The sequence below is a fragment of the Artemia sp. Qi Xiang Cuo genome, chromosome 17, assembly GCF_049724085.1.
Source record: "Artemia sp. Qi Xiang Cuo chromosome 17, ASM4972408v1, whole genome shotgun sequence".
NCBI lineage: Eukaryota > Metazoa > Arthropoda > Branchiopoda > Anostraca > Artemiidae > Artemia > Artemia sp. Qi Xiang Cuo.
This window is the reverse complement of record NC_142810.1, coordinates 5,298,696-5,319,508: the sequence shown is the minus strand read 5'-3', so window position 1 is coordinate 5,319,508 and position 20,813 is coordinate 5,298,696. Positions and strand designations below refer to the sequence as shown.

The window sequence follows — 20,813 nt, the reverse complement described above, 5'->3', positions numbered from 1 at the left end:
GTTACTTGATGATCTGAAAGATGGCTTTTTCGGCCATATGTTTTGTCACATATATCACACTTAAAAGGTGTTCCTCCAGTATGAGTTACTTGATGATCTGAAAGATGGCTTTTTCGGCCGAATGTTTTGTCACATATATCACATTTAAAAGGTTTTTCTCCAGTTTGCGTTTTTTGATGATAAGATAAACCAATACTTGTAGAAAAACCTGTCTTAAATACATCACATTCGAAAGGTTTTTCTCCAGTATGCGTCCTTGATGATTCAAAAGTACACTTTTTCGACAGAACATTTTGCAACATATATCACATTTGAAAGATTTTTCTCCAGTGTGTGTTCTTTGATGCTGAAATAGATTGTTTTTTGGCAGAATGTTTTGTCACATATATCACATTTGAAAAGTTTTTCTCCAGTATGCGTTCTTTGATGATTCAAAAGAACACTTTTTTGACAGAACATTTTGTCGCATATATCACATTTGAAAGGTTTTTCTCCAGTGTGGGTTCTTTCATGCTGAAATAGATTGTTTTTTGCAGAATGTTTTGTCGCATATATCACATCTGAAAGGTTTTTCTCCAGTATGAGTTCTATGATGATTGGAAAGGGTACTTTTTCGGGAGAATGTATTGTCGCATATGTCACATTTGAAAGATTTTTCTCCGGTATGTGTTCTTTGATGAAGCAATAGAGCGCTTTTTTGGCAAAAGGTTTTGTCACCTATATCACATTTGAAAGGTTTTTCCCTGGTATGAGTTCTTTGATGATGAGATAAACCAGTACTTAAAGGAATATCTTTCTTACGTATATCACATTCAAAATATTTTTTCTCTGTGTCAGAACCATCCTGTTTTTCCGTATCATTTTCAGCAAATACACAAATGTGACTTGCCATCTTATGTTGAATATTCAAATTGATTTCTTTTTTTAGACACATTTTTGTAAGGCTTGGGCTGCTAGGTAATCCACATCCTGGTTTGCTGCTATCATTGTCATAGAACGCTCCAACAGGAAGAACTGAAATAACGTAAAATTCACTCAGCATAAGTCACAAAACCTCTTTTTTTTACTTGGTAGACAACTCAGGTTTTAACATTTTAACCGTATACATTTGTAATAAAATTAATTATAATACCTCTTACTCTGGTACAGACTTTATAAAAGTCTATTTGAGGCATTAATCATAGGTATGTATCTTGATAGGTAAGTAGGCATTCTGATGTGACTTTGTCACTTTTTATCATCAAAAATATGCGACCTAATGATTTTGCGAAAATCAAGGCGTTTCCGGCAATCAAAATATGAATATATTGCAAACTAATGTTTACTAGTTGCCATTAATTAAAAAAAAATCAAGTCACAGTTCACATAATTTGTCTTCAACATGACAACTATATATATAATTGTACAATATAATAAACAAACATAAATATAAAAACGTTAAATAAATATATTAGTTATAAAAATCAAAAGAAAATAAATTATATAAAATACCAAGAAAGCAAAAATATATGCAATTATTAAATCCTGAATTCAAACAATTTTTATCTGTCTTTCAAAGCGAAGGCCTTTCTATGACCAAGAAGGCTTTAAGAAAACCCATTAAAAAGAACAAATAAGTTGAAGTTACTGAAACCTCATCCGTTGCACTCCACATTCAATTCTAGAAGAGGCAATATCTATATTAAAAACCTGTTTTAATTTTATTTTACAGTCACCCTTGTATCATTGGGGCTGATTGGACCTCCAAAAAATTATTAACTTCTTTGATGAATGTGTTGCAATAAAATGAAGATAAACTAAAGCATTTTGACGAAAATTATTGGAGTATCGAGTGGTATTAGCAATAAAATTTAGGCGTATTATAGTTGTTGTGCATAGATTAATCCAAAGACACCTATGGGGAAAGGTTTGCACCTGAAATAAAAGAAATATTTCATGTTTTAAATTGTAAAAAAGTTCTAATGATTTCCAAAAGACAAAAAAGCCCAAAACAAAATAAATTTAGTTGTTTTGTTCAGCAGTTCAATTGGGATACAAAAATGTTCGTGTCATGCTAATCAAAACCATTTAGAGCTATTATTTACATAAAAAATTGTTTTAAAATGCAAGCGCTGCACTCAGATGCAAAAAAAACTATCTTTCAGGTCCTGCCATAATACAAGATATACCTTCTTATTAATGCGTTCAAGCATTCCCAGTTCACTTAACCTTAGCTTTTCACGAGACAGAAATGACATCAGAGGTTGGTAAGATTATTACTCGAAACGGTTTGGATAATTTGTCAGAAAAGTTACACCTGCTAATCATGAAAATGCAAAATTACTGATGATAAGTGACGTTATATATAAACAAACAATTCAGTTCTTTTAAAAGGGGGGAAAATATGTGAAATTATATAAAGAGAACAAAAAGAGAAATTAATTAAGAAACGCGAAGCACATTCCAGGGTTTATAAATATGATGTGAATACAGTGAAGTATATATGATTAATTTTGTTATTCTCCCAGTTCCCTTGGAAGTTTAAGTTAACTTGTTTCCAGATAAATACTTTTGTTATCTTTTACGTATTAAATTCGGGAAATTCAATATTGAGCAGATAAGCCAAATAAGAGGGATGCTCAACCATACATTTTGGACGGATAAATATACAGAAGAAGATGAGGACATTTGAATAATACCTTTTTTTGACCTCCTCATCAGTTTTCAACTCTAGTTTATGATGATCATCATTATCTTGACAATTTGCAGAGATGCCTGGATAAACAGCAAAAAAATTGGCTTCATTTCCCGTAAATAAATTCTAATGTGTACTAGCAAATATTTCTTTATTATTGTTTGAACATGTATCCTCAGCTTCTACAAAAGAAAAATCATACAAAAACCCTCACGACAAAGCAAGTTGGTAACTTATAAATCATTTAAAGTGCCAAATAATTCTTATATGGTAGGTATATAATTGATGGTAAAGGTATATTCAGCCTAGAGACTTTATTTATTTATAAGGAAGAAGAAGAGTAAAGGATTTGAAAAAGAAGATTTTTTAAATTAAACAGCAATGCAAAGACAATGGCCAATTATTTTATTTCTTGTCAAAAACTTTCTTCGCTATAGCTGAAGCAACATCTACTTCCCTAGTAAAGAGCAAATGAGGGGCAAACAAAAGTTCATAAGGAAAAGATTTAGTAGAATCAAATAAAAACTTTAAAACCATACAAATTGGTACGGAATAGAATTAGAAGGAGCATTATGGGGGTCTGCATTGTTGAAACTCTTCAGTGAGGGTTTTTAGTCACTTCTATTAAAAACCTGAAAACATCTTATTTTACCCTGTGAATCCCTGATACGCCTTTTTGCATACATTAGCCACCAATTGATATCTATTTAGTATTAATCAATTAGATATAGTTTACAATATGCTGTCTTGAAAACTGTTCCTTTCACACCTTGGGACAATGAAAACTAAAATAAAAAATTTGAGTAAAACAGCTTAATAAGAAAAATTGTTGAAGGTACATACCAAGGCTGAATTATGATATTACTCAGCCTTTTTCTTTGGCTGTTTTTTTTTTCAGAAAAATCTTGTAAGATATACACAGCGCCCTATTAATATCTATGTGGTTGTAAACCTCCAACCAGAGATTTACAAAATCCTGTCTGAAATACTTGCCCCATAAACCCCTTAGCAAATAAAAACTAAAATACACTTTTTAAGAAAATCAGTTCAATAAAAAAAAATCAATGAAGGTACATGAGGACAAATTCACTGCTGTAACTTACGCCGAAATTGAAGATACTTATTTCGCTAGGTTTAGTAGTTTCACTTCTATCCATTCACAGAAGCAGAATTGATACTAGTTAGCCTTTTCCTCTAGACTTTCTCTACATATTTTAAAATTGACCTTGTTTCACCAATTTTCCACCAACAATCTATCTAAAAAACTATCTGCACTAAATTTAAAAAATATAATTCTAATACTGACGGAGCTAAGTCTCAGTTATAAAATTATATCAAATTGTTGTCTGACAGAAGGAGCATGGGAAACTGGCGCAAACTCGGCTTTTTTCAAGCTACGTAATCGTTTTTTGTCTGGAATCGAGATCAGAGGTTTATTACTGCTTGAATTTTCCCAACTACTCTAATTGAATTTATTATTCTTATTATTAAACTGAAAAAAATACAAAGTCTTATAACAAAAAACTGTAAGAGAGCAGTAAAACAATATATTAAACATTTTAAAACCCTTAGCCTAATGTTTAAATTCAGCCTTGAATTATCCCTTACTCTGTAGCCTCATCAAGTCACAATGAAATGAGTCTTGAAAAAATCTGCCTTGAAAATAGCTAACTAATTAACAATACAACCTATTTATTTTTATTGTTCCTGTTTTTTATTGTGACATCTTATTGGGGAAATTTTGAAAAGGCACAAAACCCCGTTGAGTCTCTTTTTCCTTTTCTAGAACCAGGATGATATTGAAACACTAAACAGTGTTGAAATGGACAAAGTAAGCTTTGAATCCAGCCCTATACTGTAACATTGTTTTGTTCAGAATCGTTTTATTTTTACCTTTGAATCTTCTTAGATTAGATGAAAAATTCAACACTAAAACAGAACTCAAACATAGAAGGGTGCAACAATGGACAATGAAAACTTGGAATCAAAAATCTTACTGCTCAATTCTTTTTGCATTGATTTGTTTCAACCATAGACTAGAGAAAAAACAAGCTTTACAAGCTTGTTATACTTTATTAATAAGCTTATTATAGCTTGTCAAATTTAGAAGCATAGAGATTTTTGAAGATTAGAACTAAATTTTGAGAATTTTGAAGAATAACCTCCCAAAGAATTGACAAAAATAGAAATAAAAATTGAACAATATCAATCGTCATTTTTAAAAACCATATGCTGCTGAACTTGAAGTCCGTCTCACTCTTCAAAAAATATTTCGATCTTGTTGTTGATTTGTTCATTTTGGCTATTTATAAGCTATGCTCTTGAACAATTTCTTACATTCATTTTACAACCAGACTAATTAAATAGTTTATCTCATAAATGTCTAAATATCTTCTACCTTAAATCATACGTCTATATATCTATAAACTATAATACATCTTCTTTTTCGTTTTAAAATTTGACATATACATTCAACAAAGTAATGAGCAAAATTTGGCAAATAGTATGCACAAATTTATAAGTGTTATCTCTAAGAAATTGTCTGGATAAAAACACATTGTACTGTATGCTAATTTTGAAATTTTCACTATTATTCAGGTTAAATAAAATATATAGTTATTCAATTTTTTTTTTCATTTTAAGAGGCTGAAAACCCTCTGATGTCAAACAAATTGAAATAAAACTATTGAGAGTACTATCATCAAAAATCATCCAAACCTTTTTTGCAAAAGATAATCTTAGCAACAAAATGTACAGCCCCTTCATACAGCACCTACAGCAACTTATTTTAGATTAAAAAGTAGGGAAGCTTGGGGAACAGGTGACTTTTCAGACAAATTTTTGATATAAAAAAAAAGAAATATAAGAGATTTTGCCAAAGGCAAGGTGACAAATATATTTTAAAAAATTTATGCTTCTTTTCTTCTCATGTGTAATTTCTACATCTTTTTAACAACCCCCTCTTTATGTTAGAGCAAGAAAAGAATTACTTTATATTCTTAATAAAGCAGTTAAATAATTAATTTGACAATATAAATCTTAATTTTATAAATCTTAATCAACAGTGCAATTTTGGGTATATATTTGCACATTAGGGGGTTGGGGTATATATTCTGTTAATGTATAGGTTCTAAGATATTCGTGAATGTCTTAGAACAGTATTTTACAAAAAAAAAATCGAAAAAAGGGGAACTAACAACGTCCGGGATGAATGTCTTCTGTAAAAAAATTTATAGCAGAAATTTCAAAACATATAAACATTGTCTCAAAAGCATGACAAACACTGAATTGTTTTCTTTTAATTTAGAAAAAGAAGAAAAAAGAGGAAAGAAGGTAAAATTCTACTTTAGCTACTTTTGGCAATCTTGGAAAAGAGTTAAGTTAGGAAAATGAAACTCTCAGGAATCGTTCTGCAGGCTAAAGTATGTCCCGGCAAGGTATTTCTAAGTAACTACCTCCACTCCTTCTCCCTCTAGAGGGTCCTGAAATTTGCCTACATTCCTTCTCCCTCTAGAGGGTATTGAAATTTTCATAAAACAACATTTTACCTTAATTTTCACTTATCAGTTTCTTTTTCTCTGGCTTAAGTTCTGAAAATACAATTCCAGTTATTTGGGTAGAATTTTTAAGCCATTTCAATGTTTTTTTTCAAAATTTAGGAATTTTATTTGTATATCTTTAAAACCTTATAAATCCGGATTGAGCAAAGTTGTGAAGCTGAAAACAATTGTATTGTACTTTATTTAAGCAGAAAATACATTTTGCAAGGTTTCATGTTTATAACACACCGATTTTTCAAGGTCATCAAAGGTCAGGACCCTCTTGATGGAGAAGGAGTGGAGTTAGATAGTTCAAAATACCTTCCCGGGACATACTTTAGCTTGTAGAAACACCCTTAACGGTTTAATTTAACTAACCTAACCGTTTTCAAAGATAGCCAAAAAAGCTAAAGTAAAATTTTACCTATATAGGCAATCAAAACGTATAGCTAACATGACACGATAAAAGAAAACAATCAAGGATAGAGAGAAAGTTATTGATACTAATCGCAGAATCAGGATTCAAAGACGTTATAATAGACCGTATAAGTATATTTAACTTGCAAATATTTTTTTTTCGCTATGCATATGCTGTTCCATTGCTTTCCAAGAGAGGCGATGAATTTGTTAGAGCTCTTGAATCTAATTTGAAAAAGATTCTTATAGAAAAATTCAAATAGGTCAGAGGAGTGAATTTGATGATCTCCAAGTAAAAATGGTTGTATTGAAATAATACAATACACTATCATAGTCATAGTCCGATAAAGGCGGCAAAGGATGAGCGTATGATAAGAACCATACGACTTTTAATTTCAAGACATTGTAAATTGAAAAATGCTGCCACTTTTATTCACGATTTAAATGAAATCACGTTAAGTTATATCAACGTCCTTATCAATCCTTGTCCAATCCTAGTCCTCTTGAAGTTCATCACAGTAACAATACACTTGACATTTTTCTTAAACAATATTCAAATAGAAAGGTTGTGAAGAAAAAACTTAACGTTGGTAATACTATTCGAACCAATCGAACAAGAAATATTTTTTAAAAAGGGGAATTACTTGTGGTCCGCTGAACTTTTTAAAGTGTCAAAAGTCTTAGACACTAAACCCATAACGTAACATCTCCGTGATATGAAACATGACGATATTCATGGTGGTTTTTATGATTATGACTCACAAAATTTTATAAACAATGGAATGTACAAATTTGAAAAAGTATTACAGAGTTAAACTCACAAGGGCAAGAGACAGTTGTTTGTTCGCTGGCTAGGATACAAATCTGATTTTGATTCCTGGATTGCAGCTGAAGACGTTCATAGTGTCTAATGATTTCTATGTGACATTCTTGTCCAATGTCTCTGACCCCCTCTATGATGATTGGATAAAACAAGTCATTTTTGGATAAAACTCTCCCACACCATTAAATTTGAGGAAAGGTATGAAGTGTCTCTTGTTGACTGTATTCTTAGAAATACTTATGATATCCAAAGAAAAGATCGTACATATTATATAAAAGTAAGACTATTTGACTTTTATGACGTGGGTTTGGTGTAAAATTTTTACTCTGATCATTACCCTTTTGCAATTATACCCTATGGGGAGTACAGCAATATGACCGATCTGTGTTTGCTAAATTATTTTGTTCCGCAATTACCCTGGCTGCAAAATATAATTCACTGGTTGCCACCGATTTAGCGTCCTCTATACTACATGATTGGGGCACTGGGAATGATTTTAAAGAGTGTTTTGTTTTGTCTTGTTTGTCTTTTGGAAATCATTAGAACTTTTTTACAATTTAAAACATGAAATATTTCTTTTATTTCAGGTGCAAACCTTTCCCTATAGGTGTCTTTGGATTAATCTGTGCACAACAACTATAATATGCCTAAATTTTATTGCTAATACCATTCGATAGTCTAATAATTTTCTTCAAAAATGCTTTAGTTTATCTTCATTTTAATGCAACACATTCATCAAAGAAGTTAATAATTTTTTTAGGTCCAATCAGCCACAATGATACAAGGATGACTGTAACCCTCAGGTCAAAGTTTTTTAGTTATGCCCTGGGGGCATATAAGGTTTTTATAGAAGGTGTTGTAGTAAAAATTTCAAAACAGGCTCATTCGATTGGGAATTCAAAGGGCTAGTGCCCTTCCTAACAGTTGAAAGTGATTGGAGGGCAACTAGCCCCCCACGCCCATCATTCCCCCAAACTTATCCAATCAGAATTTTGAGATAGCCATTTTGTTCAGCGTTGGCTGGTTTATTTTCAGATAGAATATATGTTTTTTAGGAGACACTCCCTGTGACACACCCCCACAACCCTCATGGCAAGGGTTTTAAGTTATACCCTGGGGGCATATAAGGGTTCTATAGGAAGGCGTTGTCGTAAAAACTTCAAGACAGGCTCATTCGATCGGAAACTCAAGGGGCTAGATCCCTTCTTGATAGTCGAAAGTGATTGGAGGGGAACTAGCCCCTCCCCCACGCCCATCATCCGCCATAACACATCCAATCAAAATTATTAGATAGCCATTTTGTTCAGTGTAGTTGATTTACAGATAGAAAATATGTTTTTGAGTAGGACACTCCCCAGAAACCGTCAGGTCAGGGTTTTAAGTTATGTCCTGGAGTATATAAGGTATTTATAGAAGGTGTTGTCATAGAAACTTCAAAAGTGGCTCATTTGATTGGAAATTCAAAGGGCTAGCGCCCTTTTTAATATTTGAAAAAGTTTGGAGGGCAATTAGCCCCCCCCTCCCCCCCCCCCGCACGTCCATTATTCACCCAAACACATCCAATCCAAATATTGAGATAGCCATTTTGTTTAACTTAGGCTAGTTGATTTCCAGATAGAAAATATGTTATTGAGAAGGACACTCCCCCAAAACCCTCAGGGCAAGGGTTTTAAGTTATGCTCTGGGGGCATATAAGGTTCTTATAGAAGGTGTTGTCGTAAAAACTTCAAAAAAGGCTAATTTGAAAATATTTTTTTAGGAGGACACTCCCCCACAACCCTCAGGGCAAGGGTTTAAGTTATACCCAGGGGGCTTATAATGTTTTCATAGAAGGCGTTGTCGTAGAAACTTCAAAAAAGCTCATTCGATTGGAAATTCAAAGGGCTAGTGCCGTTTTTAATAGTCGAAAATGATTGGAGGGCAACTAGCCTCCCCCACGCCCATCATTCCCCCAAACGCATCCAAAAAATTTTGAGACAGCCATTTTGTTCAGCGTAGTTGATTTACAGATAGAAAATATGTATTTGAGGAGGATACTCCACCAGATCCCTCAGGGCAAGGGTTTTAAGTTAAGCCCTGGGGGCTTATAAGGTTTTTTATAGAAGACGTTGTCGTAGAAATTTCAGAAAAGCGCTCATTCGATTTGAAATTCAAAGGGCTAGTGCCCTTTTTAGTAGTCAAAAGTGATTAGTAATATTTTATGTTGTTGTTCTTGTTTAGACCAGGACACTTCATATCGAAGGAGTTGTCGTGGGAACTTCGAAAGAGGCTCATTCGATTGAAAATAGAAAGGGCTGATGCCCTTTTTAATTGTCGAAAGTGATTGGAGGGCGACTAATCCCCCTTCCACTCCCACCCTCCCACTCGCCCTTTATGTTTAAAAACTAAATGTTGCCTTAAGATTAAATCAAAATGCACTGTGATAATGCTAATTCCCAATAGGGCATCTCAGCAGTATCCCAAGAACGACTGAAGGTGTCATGTTCAATCTTTCGAGGCTACTTTTGCTCTTAATATTTAACCAAATCAAAATAGTGTAAGTGTATCAAAGCTATCAAAGAAAATAAACAGATTTTTTTACGAATGGTATCAAGTTTTCCATTTCAGGTCAACTAGAGAAGGTATAAAACTAAGTTAAACAGTACTATTTGTGTCCAGATTTTTAAAATGGTGTATGTTGTTAATTATTGCTGAAAATTTTTCTCGAGCATAAAAATACCAGGCCAAACTATAAGGACTAAAAAACGAAAATATTTAAAGTGTTATTTTATTTGTCCCTGAAAAGGCTATGTCAATGTAAAACGAACAGGAATTAATTAAAAAAACTTTTTCCACTAAATAAGTTTTTCAAAGAAAAGTAAAAAACTCCATTAAACAAAAAATGAGCAAAAATAAAATAAAATAATCTACCAAGTTCGAAACTACCACAAATCAGCATCGATAAATAAATGAAACCCAAAACGAACAGAAATTAAGATAAATAACCGAGTCAAACCCAAACGAGCAGAAATTAACATAAGTTGGGCGCAAAACCCCTATCCCATCCCAAGGCCAGAACGAAATTTGCACTCGACTTTGTCATTTGATATTCAGCTAAATGCTAGTTGAATTTGATTTTAGTGTATCGATCCAGCTTAACTTTAGCTTAACTTTGAAATAAATGAGATGTGTGTCATATTGTAAAATAGTTTCAGATCTATCCATTCAGTAAGTTCAATTCTTTATATTGTTCAGTTTCCTTTAAGAATTATAAAAACTTACTTAAAAAGGACATTAATTAAGCTAGATGGCGTAATACTCGCCACATCTTCTTTTAATTTTTTTTGAAGACGTTGATATAGCTGGTAGGTGAGTGAAAATAGAACTAGGTACGTCTCTTAATGAACCCAAGCTTTTAGATTGTATATCTATATTTTTGTAAAATTTTCCATCCAAGATTTTTCTATAATTTTTCATAGGACTGCATTTCTTTTTTAGCGGTGGAGGGGGGGGGGGGTTGTAGGCAATTTAGTGTTTGTATAATGCGCTTAAGTATACACAAATCTTTATTTGACGATTAAACATATTGCTTTTAATTATCGACTATTTAGTAAACCCTGACGCCAGCCAATTTTCTTTCTGGTTGCAAACAGCTTCTCCAAAGGGCAACCAGTGGAGAGCCTCATCATGCCCCCAAAATAAAACTACAAAAAAATAACCGTTGATTGTCAGTTTAATTGACAAATACCGATGTTTATTTCTTAGGGATTAGATAGTTTTTTATTAATGAAAGTAAAAAAAGTGAAAACATGCATAATATATTTTTTTCAGTAAAGTGCACATTATTTTCTGGTCTTGAGAAAGCATGGTTATCAGGCCTACTCATTTTATCAGTTCTCACATCAGTCCTCACGTCATGGTTATCAGTCCTCACAGTCCTACTCATCAGTCCTAGCTCGGTCTCCTAGTGTTGCATGATAAAACTGATAACAGTAGAAAAAGAGAACGGGTTGGTACCAATTATAACCAACAAAAATTTCGAAATTGTCAGAAAAATGTACCGACTTTTTAAAATTCATTTTATTCTATTCTCAGCAGACAGTTGCATGTGGATGCAGAGATAAATCTCCCATAAGTAGCGTTTGGGTTTTGCGAAATGCCACTAATTTCAATCATAATTCTTAGTCCATTTATGTCTTTTTGGGGGCAGTTCTACATTTATGGGTTAGTGTACGAGTCCAAAACACAAGGAATTGGACGTTATCAGTGTTTATTAGGCATTTCAATTAGAAACAAGACAAGTTGGAGCTTAGTGGATTTTCAATTAAATACTGAAAATAAAAATTATAATAATTTAATAATTCCTGGAGCGGATCCCCCTCTACCAAGTTCCATGACCAAATTAAAACCCATTTGACCTATCTACTTGTATTACAAATACCATAATAAAAAGCACTGTATTTTTCAAAGATTACTTTTTCATTCAGGAAATTATACTCACTGTATACCTTGTCTAAGCTTCTTGTAATTTGTGATCTGCTGAATTTCCAGAGGCAAATTGTTGGTTGTATTGAAAGCCTGAACGGTCACATTTCGGAAATTCAACGCAGTTGTAAGGTCAGAAGTGGACGAGTTCATCAATAGATTAATGTCGTACTCGAAATTTTTGCTGAACCAAAATACGGTTTGGCGGTCCTTCAAGTATTCGCAATCTTGTAACAATCTGTCTCCGTTGTAAATAAGTTGAATAAATTTCTCACCATCCGTTACTTGCCAAAGAACCGCACCAACCCTTTCGCCATTTTCCAATTGAACAGACGACGTCTCTTTTGCCTTCCACTTCCGTAATTTAACCCTTCTTTCGAGTTCGCCATCCTTCAAATAATCTGTAACTAAAAACCCAGATTCTTTATTTGCTGCAAGAACTCCCTGGAGAAACAGTGAAATAAAGTTTAAGCAGCATACTAAAGCATTACTCAACATTTTGTCTCAAGTCAATGGTTTCTTTGAGCGTGTGTGTGTGTGAGTGTGTGTGTGTGTGTGAGCGCGCGTGTGTGTGTGTGTGTGTGTGTGTGTGTGTGTGTGTGTGTGTGTGTGTGTGTGTGTGTGTGTGTGTGTGTGTGTGTGTGTGTGTGTGTGTGTGTGTGTGTGTGTGTGTGTGTGTGTGTGTGTGTGTGTGTGTGTGTGTGTGTGTGTGTGTGTGTGTGTGTGTGTGTGTGTGTGTGTGTGTGTGTGTGTGTGTGTGTGTGTGTGTGTGTGTGTGTGTGTGTGTGTGTGTGTGTGTGTGTGTGTGTGTGTGTGTGTGTGTGTGTGTGTGTGTGTGTGTGTGTGTGTGTGTGTGTGTGTGTGTGTGTGTGTGTGTGTGTGTGTGTGTGTGTGTGTGTGTGTGTGTGTGTGTGTGTGTGTGTGTGTGTGTGTGTGTGTGTGTGTGTGTGTGTGTGTGTGTGTGTGTGTGTGTGTGTGTGTGTGTGTGTGTGTGTGTGTGTGTGTGTGTGTGTGTGTGTGTGTGTGTGTGTGTGTGTGTGTGTGTGTGTGTGTGTGTGTGTGTGTGTGTGTGTGTGTGTGTGTGTGTGTGTGTGTGTGTGTGTGTGTGTGTGTGTGTGTGTGTGTGTGTGTGTGTGTGTGTGTGTGTGTGTGTGTGTGTGTGTGTGTGTGTGTGTGTGTGTGTGTGTGTGTGTGTGTGTGTGTGTGTGTGTGTGTGTGTGTGTGTGTGTGTGTGTGTGTGTGTGTGTGTGTGTGTGTGTGTGTGTGTGTGTGTGTGTGTGTGTGTGTGTGTGTTTCATTCACTTGACTTTTAGGGGTTGTTTCCCTTTTTTTGAAAATCAGAAAAAAATTTCTCAGGCTCGTAACCTTTGATGGGTAGAACTAAACTTAATGAAAGTTATATATTTGAATTTAGCATAAAAAGCCAATTCTTTTGGTATACCCATTGGTATCAAAATTCCGTTTATAAAGTTTCACTTACTATTGATCCGGATCACTCCTTACTAACAGTTCTTTACCATGAACTGTTTGTAAGACATTAAATTGCGTAAAGAGCAAAACTCTAGTAATGCAAAAATATTTGTATATATTTTAATCAGGAATTTTAACAACAAATCAAAAACCTTAAAAAAGAAAACAAAGAGTTTGAAGCTTAGTAGAAATTGCTGATAGAAAAACATCATTACCGAATTTCTGTTCTTATAAGTATAAGCAATGTCTTATTAATACATAGAAACAAGTTGAAAAAATTTTAAGCTCAGTTCAGAGTCAATAAAGTTTTGTGTGTAAACTGCAAAAAGATTTACGATACCTGAGCAATAATTTTAATGTTTTAATTCAAACTTTAAAAAGGGCTGAAAATTTGAAATCTATTTTGTTTTTTTTGTTCGATAAAATCCACTCGCTACGTGATTAAGCTTACAGGTTTGAACGCAGCCAGTTATATAATGTGAGTAGGAAGGCCAAAAATTTAAATTTGCCATTATTACAAATGATGATTCGAAATTTTGACAAAGGACTACAAAACCTTAAAAAACAAAAGCAAAAGTTTCAAGCGTGGTAAATATCGTTGTTAGAAATCAGACTACCTTCAATAGCCAAATATTTTTCAAAAGACAGTAATATAAAAAAACATTAAATTACGTAAAAGCAACAAACTGGTATTTACAAAAATATTGCTATTTATTTTAACAAGGGATCAAAGCAATTCAAAACCTTAAAAAAGAAAACCATTTTTAGCGCAACAAATTAAATATTGTTAATAGGAAGGCCCAAAAAACAAAAATTTGCAATCAATACCAATGAGGATTCTCTATTTTGATAAGGGATTACAAAGCATTAAAAAAAGAAAAACAACTATCCTAAAGCATTAAAAAAGAAAAACAAAAGTTTGAAGCTTAGCACATATCGTTGTTATCGATCGGACTAGCTTCAACAATCAAATATCTTTGAACAGAGATCATTGTAGAAAAATGTTAAATTGCGTAAAGAGCAAAAAAATTGTTAGTTGAAAAAATATTTGTATTTATTTTAACAAGAGATTACAACAATTCAAAAACATTACAATAGAAAACGAAAAGTTTGAAGCTTAGTAGAAACCGTTGTTAGAAATTGGAGTCGCTTTAACAGTCAAATATCTTTGAAAAGATACAGCATGAAAAGACTTTAGATTGTGTAAAGAGCAAAAAACTAGTTGTTGCAAAAATATTTGTATATAGTTTAACAGGGATTACAACAATTCAAAAACCTTAAAAAAAGCCTTAATATAAACCTTAATATATATATATATATATATATATATATATATATATATATATATATATATATATATATATATATATATATATATATATATATATATATATATATATATATATATATATATATATATATATATATATATATATATATATATATATATATATATATATATATATATATATATATATATATATATATATATATATATATATATATATATATATATATATATATATATATATATATATATATATATATATATATATATATATATATATATATATATATATACATGTATTCATACATATATATATCTATATATATACATATATGTATATATATATATAGATGTATATATATGTATATATATGTATATATATATATATATATATATATATATATATATATATATATATATATATATATATATATATACATATATATATCTTTTTTTATTTATATATTATTTTTCCCATAAGAAGTATCACGTTGAGGGTGGTTTGAGAAAACACGAACCAGTGGATTTAAAGCATATTTTTAACGAGATAATACCTGAAAAATGTCTTAGGAAGTAAGAGTGGTATTAGAAGATGTCTTAAGTCAACGATAGTTTACCAAGGTGGCGTGAATTACCATGGAGGGCATCGTGTTGGGGATGGATTGCTAAAACACAAATCAATAGATTTAAAGTATTTTCATTACGAAAATACCTGAAAATTTTCATAGGAATGATGAAGGTTGCCATAGGGTATAGTCTACCATCCATTGTGTGACAAGGTGGTGTGAATTGCCTTTAGGGACATCACGTTGGGTGTGGCTTACGAAAACACGAACCAATGGGTTTAAGACATATTTTTAACAAGAAAATATCTGGAAAATGCCTTTGGAATGGTGAGTATGCCAGATGGGGTCGTGGGGGATCCATAGTTTAGCATGGTGACGTGAATTGCCCTGTGGACATCATGCATGGGGGTGGAGTGTTAAAAAACAAATCAATGGATTTAGAACATATTTGTGTCATGAAAATATCTGAAAAATATCTTGGGATGGTGAGGATGCCGTCTAATATTTACCGTGATGGCGTAAATTACCTTGGTCTAACACCTTCTACTACTTAAAGGTAAGTAGGCGTTGTTAAAAGAATTTTTTCGATGGAGGTGGACTGAAATATACATAGGACCATAAATTTGCTTTAAATAACAGGCGAAACAATCGTTTAAAGCCATTTTTATCTTTCAAATAGAACTTATTCGTTGCCTAAGCTTAGCCCCACATTCTGAAAAAAATTTGAATTTTTCACACATTTTTAAATTTTTGGGTCACTTGCCAGAGACTCTGGGCGGATTGGCGCCCCCAAATATTGTCCCAAATTCCTCTCTCAATTTAGCACTTGTTCACGGATGCCCAGTGTCTCCAAGATTTCCTCAAGATTCCCTAAGACTCTACACTAAAAATAAACTAAGACTGAAAACTAAAACTAAAATAAGACTCTAAGCTAACACTCGAAACTAAAACTCTAAACTAAAATTAAACTATAACTCTAAACTAAAATTAAACTAAAACTCTAAACTAAAACTCTATCCTAAAAATCTGAACTAAAACTTTAAACTGAAACTAACTCTAAACTAATACTAAACTAGACTAAAACTTAAAACTAAAGCTCTAAAATAAAACTCTAAATTGAAGCACTAAACTAAAACTCTAAACAAAAACTCTCGACTAAAAATCCACAAGAACTCTAAACTCAAAACTCCAAATTAAAGCCCAAACTCTAAACTGAAATGCTAAACTGAAACTCTAAACTAAAGCTCTAAATTTAAACTAAACTAAAACTCTAAACTAATCTCTAAACATCGAAACTAAAACTCTAAACTAAAACTCTAAGCTGGAACTCTAAACTAACACTAAACTATAACTCTAAACTCAAACTAAACTAAAATCCAAACCAAAACTCCAAACTAAAACTCTAAGCTAAAACTACACTAAAACTCCTAACTAAAACTCTAGACTAAGAATCTAAAATAAGTCTCTAAACTTGAACTAAACTAAATTTTCAAACTAAAAATATAAACTAAAACTCTAAACTAAAACTAGAAACTGAAATTCTAAACTAAAACTAAACTAAAACTCTAAACTATAACTAAAATTAGACTCTAAGCTAAAACATGAAACCAAAACTCCAAACTAAAACTCTAAACTAAAACTAAACTATAACTCTAAACTTAAACTAAGCTAAAACTCTAAACCAAAACTCTAAGCTAAGACTCTAAGCTAAAACTAAACTAAGAATCTAAAATAAAACTCTGAAACAAAACTCTAGACTAAAAATTTAAACTAAAACTCTAAACTGAAACTTAACTAAAACTCTAGACTTTTATCCAAACTAAAACTACAAACTAACTATCTAAAATAAAAATCTAATCTAAAACACTCAGTTAAACATCGACACTAAAACTCTTAAATAAAACCCTAAACTAAAACTCTAAACCTAAAAACTCTAAACCTAAGATTTAAAACTGGTATAAATCTTACCTGTCTAATAGATCTCAGTTTATGTGTTATGATGGGAAATGTTCTGACCTAGATTTGGTTTCCAAAGGGGTACCTCAAGGCTCAGTTTTCGGACCACTCCTCTTTCTTATTTATATTAATGACCTTCCTCCATCTCCCAACCTTGATACCCATACTGTTTTGTTTGCAGACGATAGTAATTTTTTTTGTGGTTTCTAATGATATGCCCTCTGCTGTTGCTAAGGCTCAGCTTCTGCTCAACCATGTGCATGATTGGTATGAGCAGAACAGGATGCTGTTGAATACCTCTAAGAGTAGTATTATTTATTTTCAAACCCCATACTACATGGCTGAACCTCCCCCAACAATCTTTGTTTTTTATGGTACTGATATAAATCCCCATTGCTCTTTTGTTGAACTTCTTGGTGTGCACGTTGATTGTTTTCTTTCTTTAAAAACTCATATTTCCTTTGCACGTTCTATAATTTCTCGTCAAGTGTCAATGCTTCATCGAGCCAATCAGTTTCTTCCTCCAGATCTAATGCTCTCTCTTTACTATGCATTTGTCCTTCCTTATCTTTCTTATTGCTACACTGTACGGGGCAATACTAACTATTCTTCCCTTCGGCAACTCCAAACAGCACAGAATAGAGCGGTGAAGGCAACTTTTCACTTACCCCGACTCTATCCCACAGCTGATCTTTACAGTGATACAGGTCTAGATACCTTAGATGTGGTTATCAAGAAGCAGAACCTAAAACTAGCTCACCGAGCCTTTAATTTCTTGCGTCCTCCAGACATCTTATCCTACTTTGATCTAGCATTAACACGTAAGTGCCAGACTTTGCTTTGGAGCTCTTTTCATCAATTTTGGCTGCCTAGAAGGGTATCCTCAGCAGCTCAGAGGTCACCAATTTATAGAGCAAATGCTCTATGGAACTCTATTCCCAGTGAACTTTCTCTTATCAAAAATTCTTCTTCCCTTTGCAGAAAAAAATTCTCTAATGTTTGAAGTAGTTTCGTTTTTTTTTTTTATTTCTTTATTCATTTTGCTTTATCTATTGATTCCACCTTACTTTGTATAGTTTTTTTATTTTCTCCTCTCTTATTATGTTGAATGAGATTTGAACCCCGTTGTTTAATAATATTATGAATGGTTTGGAATTTTGTTAAATTACAGGACATTTTCAGTTCGGATAAAATTAAGTCAAAGGTTATTGTGTAGCATTTGTTTGTTTATTGTTGTATTTTTTTTGTTGATTTTTCTCGCATTGTGTTTATATTTTTGAGATATGGTTATATTTTTTTCCTTCCCTGATTTGTTTTGCGTAGATTTTGTGATTGATACGAGGTCCTCTACAAGCTATGCTTCTTGGGACCTCTAGCGCTTAATTGTATTTATGTATTTATTGCAGTGTTTAATAAATTGAATTGAATTGAAAATCAAAACTAAAACTCTAAACTAAAAATAAAGTAAAACTAAACTAAAACTAAACTAAAACTTAAAACTAAAACTCCGATATAAAACTCTAAGCTGAAGCACTAAACTAAAATTCTAAAGAAAAAAATCTAGACTAAAAATCTATAAGAACTCTAAACTCAAAACTCCAAACTAAGGCTCAAACTCTAAACTAAAATTCTAAACTAAAACTCTAAACTAAAACTCTGAATTGAAACTAAACTAAAACTCTAAACTAAAAAACTAAAACTCTAAACTAAAACTCTAAACTTAAACTAGACTAAAACTCTACACTGAAACTCTAGGCTGAAATTCTAAACTAAAAATCTAAACTTGACCTAAACTAAAACTCTAAACTAAAAATATAAACTAAACTTTAAACTAAAAAACTAAACTAAAACTCTAAACTATGATTCTAAACTAAAACTCTAAACTTAACTCTAAACTAAAACTAAACTAAAACTAAACTATAACTCTAAACTAGAACTTTAAACTAATAAACTGAAACACTAAATTATAACTTTGAGGCAAAACTCTAGACTAAAAATCTAAACTAAAAAATTAAACTGAAAACTCCAAACTAAAACTCCAAACTAAAACTCTATACCAAAATTCTTAACTAATACTAAACTAAAACTCTAAACTAAAACTGTAAACAAAACCTTTAAACTAAAACTCTAAATTAAAAATAAAACAAACTCTAAACTAAAATTATAAACTAAAACTCAAAACTAAAACACTTTACTAAAACTCTAAGCTAAAACTCTAAATTAAAACTCTAAATTCAAACTAAACTAAAACTCTGTACTGAAACTCTAAACTAAAACTTTAATATAAAACTTTAAACTGAATTTACATAAATACTTCGTGACCACATCGCTCTTACATATGCAGAGCGAATATGACATATGAAAAATGTGTTTAATGTAAATATGTAATATTATGTATTCCATTTTCAGTTTACTGAACAGCTTTTTATTGCGATTATGATACTATTCTTTATTGCAAACATGTGTTATTGTTTCTATATTCAAAATATTTTTACAACCAAGAATAGGTTTGTACCAATTGTAACTTGCGTCTTCTTGTTGAAATTGGCTGAAATCTAATTAGAAAAGCTCCAAAAACACTATTTGGTAAAACTTCCTGCAAAGATATTTTTGTACACACTTTTAACTTTATAGGGCATAGTAAATCGGTATTGAAGTCATAAACGGTCATTACATTTTGCAGATGATTTAAAAGTCCATTGCCAAAAATGATCGTTACCTCCCTCTTGAAGTAATACAATACAGCTGAGGCACAATAAACAACAGCATTAATTCAAACATCACTTATTTTACACTTGGTATCATGTTTGCTGCAAATGATTACCATAGTAACGAGTAGTTTGGTGCAGTTCATTATTTCTTTCGTAAGAAAAATGAAGTTAGCTTACATTGTGCATGCATAACCATGAGTAAATAATACATTATTACTACAACACTCTTTAGATATGCAGTGCTATCGGGAATTTTTTCAGATTTCTAGAAATTTTTAGGCCCACCACTGCAGAATGTTGTTCAAAGACAAATTTTCATCAATGCACACACCCAGATACTTTACAAATCCATTTTCTGGTCTCAGAATCATGCCTCTAGTCATTTGGAGACCTGGAAAGAGGACTTGAGTTTTGCTACTCGTGAAAATAGCAAAGCGTGAGATTTCTTAGCATTTATATTCATCTTGTTAGCATCCATCCACAAGTAAACATGCTCCATCGTCTCCTGCTGTCGATAAACCAGTTCATTAAAATCACCATTAGCACATCCAATGACTTTGTCATCTTCAATGCCCTGTAGCATTTCATCATAACTCGAATCTAAACTTGGACCAGACAATAAAATATGAGGGCACAATTTGTAGCAACAAACTGGTGGTCAGCCAAAAATGAATTGCAAGTCATTAATGTCAATAATAAATAAGAGAGACTTACTTGACTTAACTTGACTTAAGGCTCCTGCCGAGGGTTCGGCATAGAGAACGATGAGACTAGGCGCCTCCAGGTTGACCTATTGCTTGCCAGGATCGCAGCTTTTTCCACCGGGATGTGGGCTTGGGTGAGAAATTCATTGGCTTTGTCTTTCCACCTAGTGGGTGGGCGTCCTCTGGGTCGTTTCCATCCGT

At 32.4% G+C, this 20,813-nt stretch overlaps 1 protein-coding gene across 1 annotated transcript; it reads right to left on the bottom strand.

Annotated features, from left to right (window-relative positions):
- Positions 1-719: 719 nt before the first annotated feature.
- LOC148941832 (uncharacterized) lies at positions 720-20,491 on the bottom strand. Its single transcript, XM_089103639.1, has 4 exons — positions 20,300-20,491; positions 11,941-12,361; positions 2,679-2,856; positions 720-1,014 (listed from the first exon to the last, which is right to left on the bottom strand). The coding sequence occupies exons 1-3, from the start codon at positions 20,489-20,491 to the stop codon at positions 2,801-2,803; spliced, it is 669 nt and encodes a 222-aa protein (XP_088959765.1). The 3' UTR covers positions 720-1,014; positions 2,679-2,800.
- Positions 20,492-20,813: the final 322 nt, after the last annotated feature.

What these genes read in the sequence shown, in the direction of transcription:
- LOC148941832 (XM_089103639.1), bottom strand. Translation starts at nt 20,491, where the DNA reads ATGCTACAGGGCATTGAAGATGACAAAGTCATTGGATGTGCTAATGGT. An exon ending in AACTCAAGTCCTCTTTCCAG is followed by an intron (nt 12,362 to 20,299) that starts GTCTCCAAATGA and finishes CTGTTTCTCCAG; the next exon opens with GGAGTTCTTGCAGCAAATAA. An exon ending in TTACAAGAAGCTTAGACAAG is followed by an intron (nt 2,857 to 11,940) that starts GTATACAGTGAG and finishes TTTCTTTTGTAG; the next exon opens with AAGCTGAGGATACATGTTCA.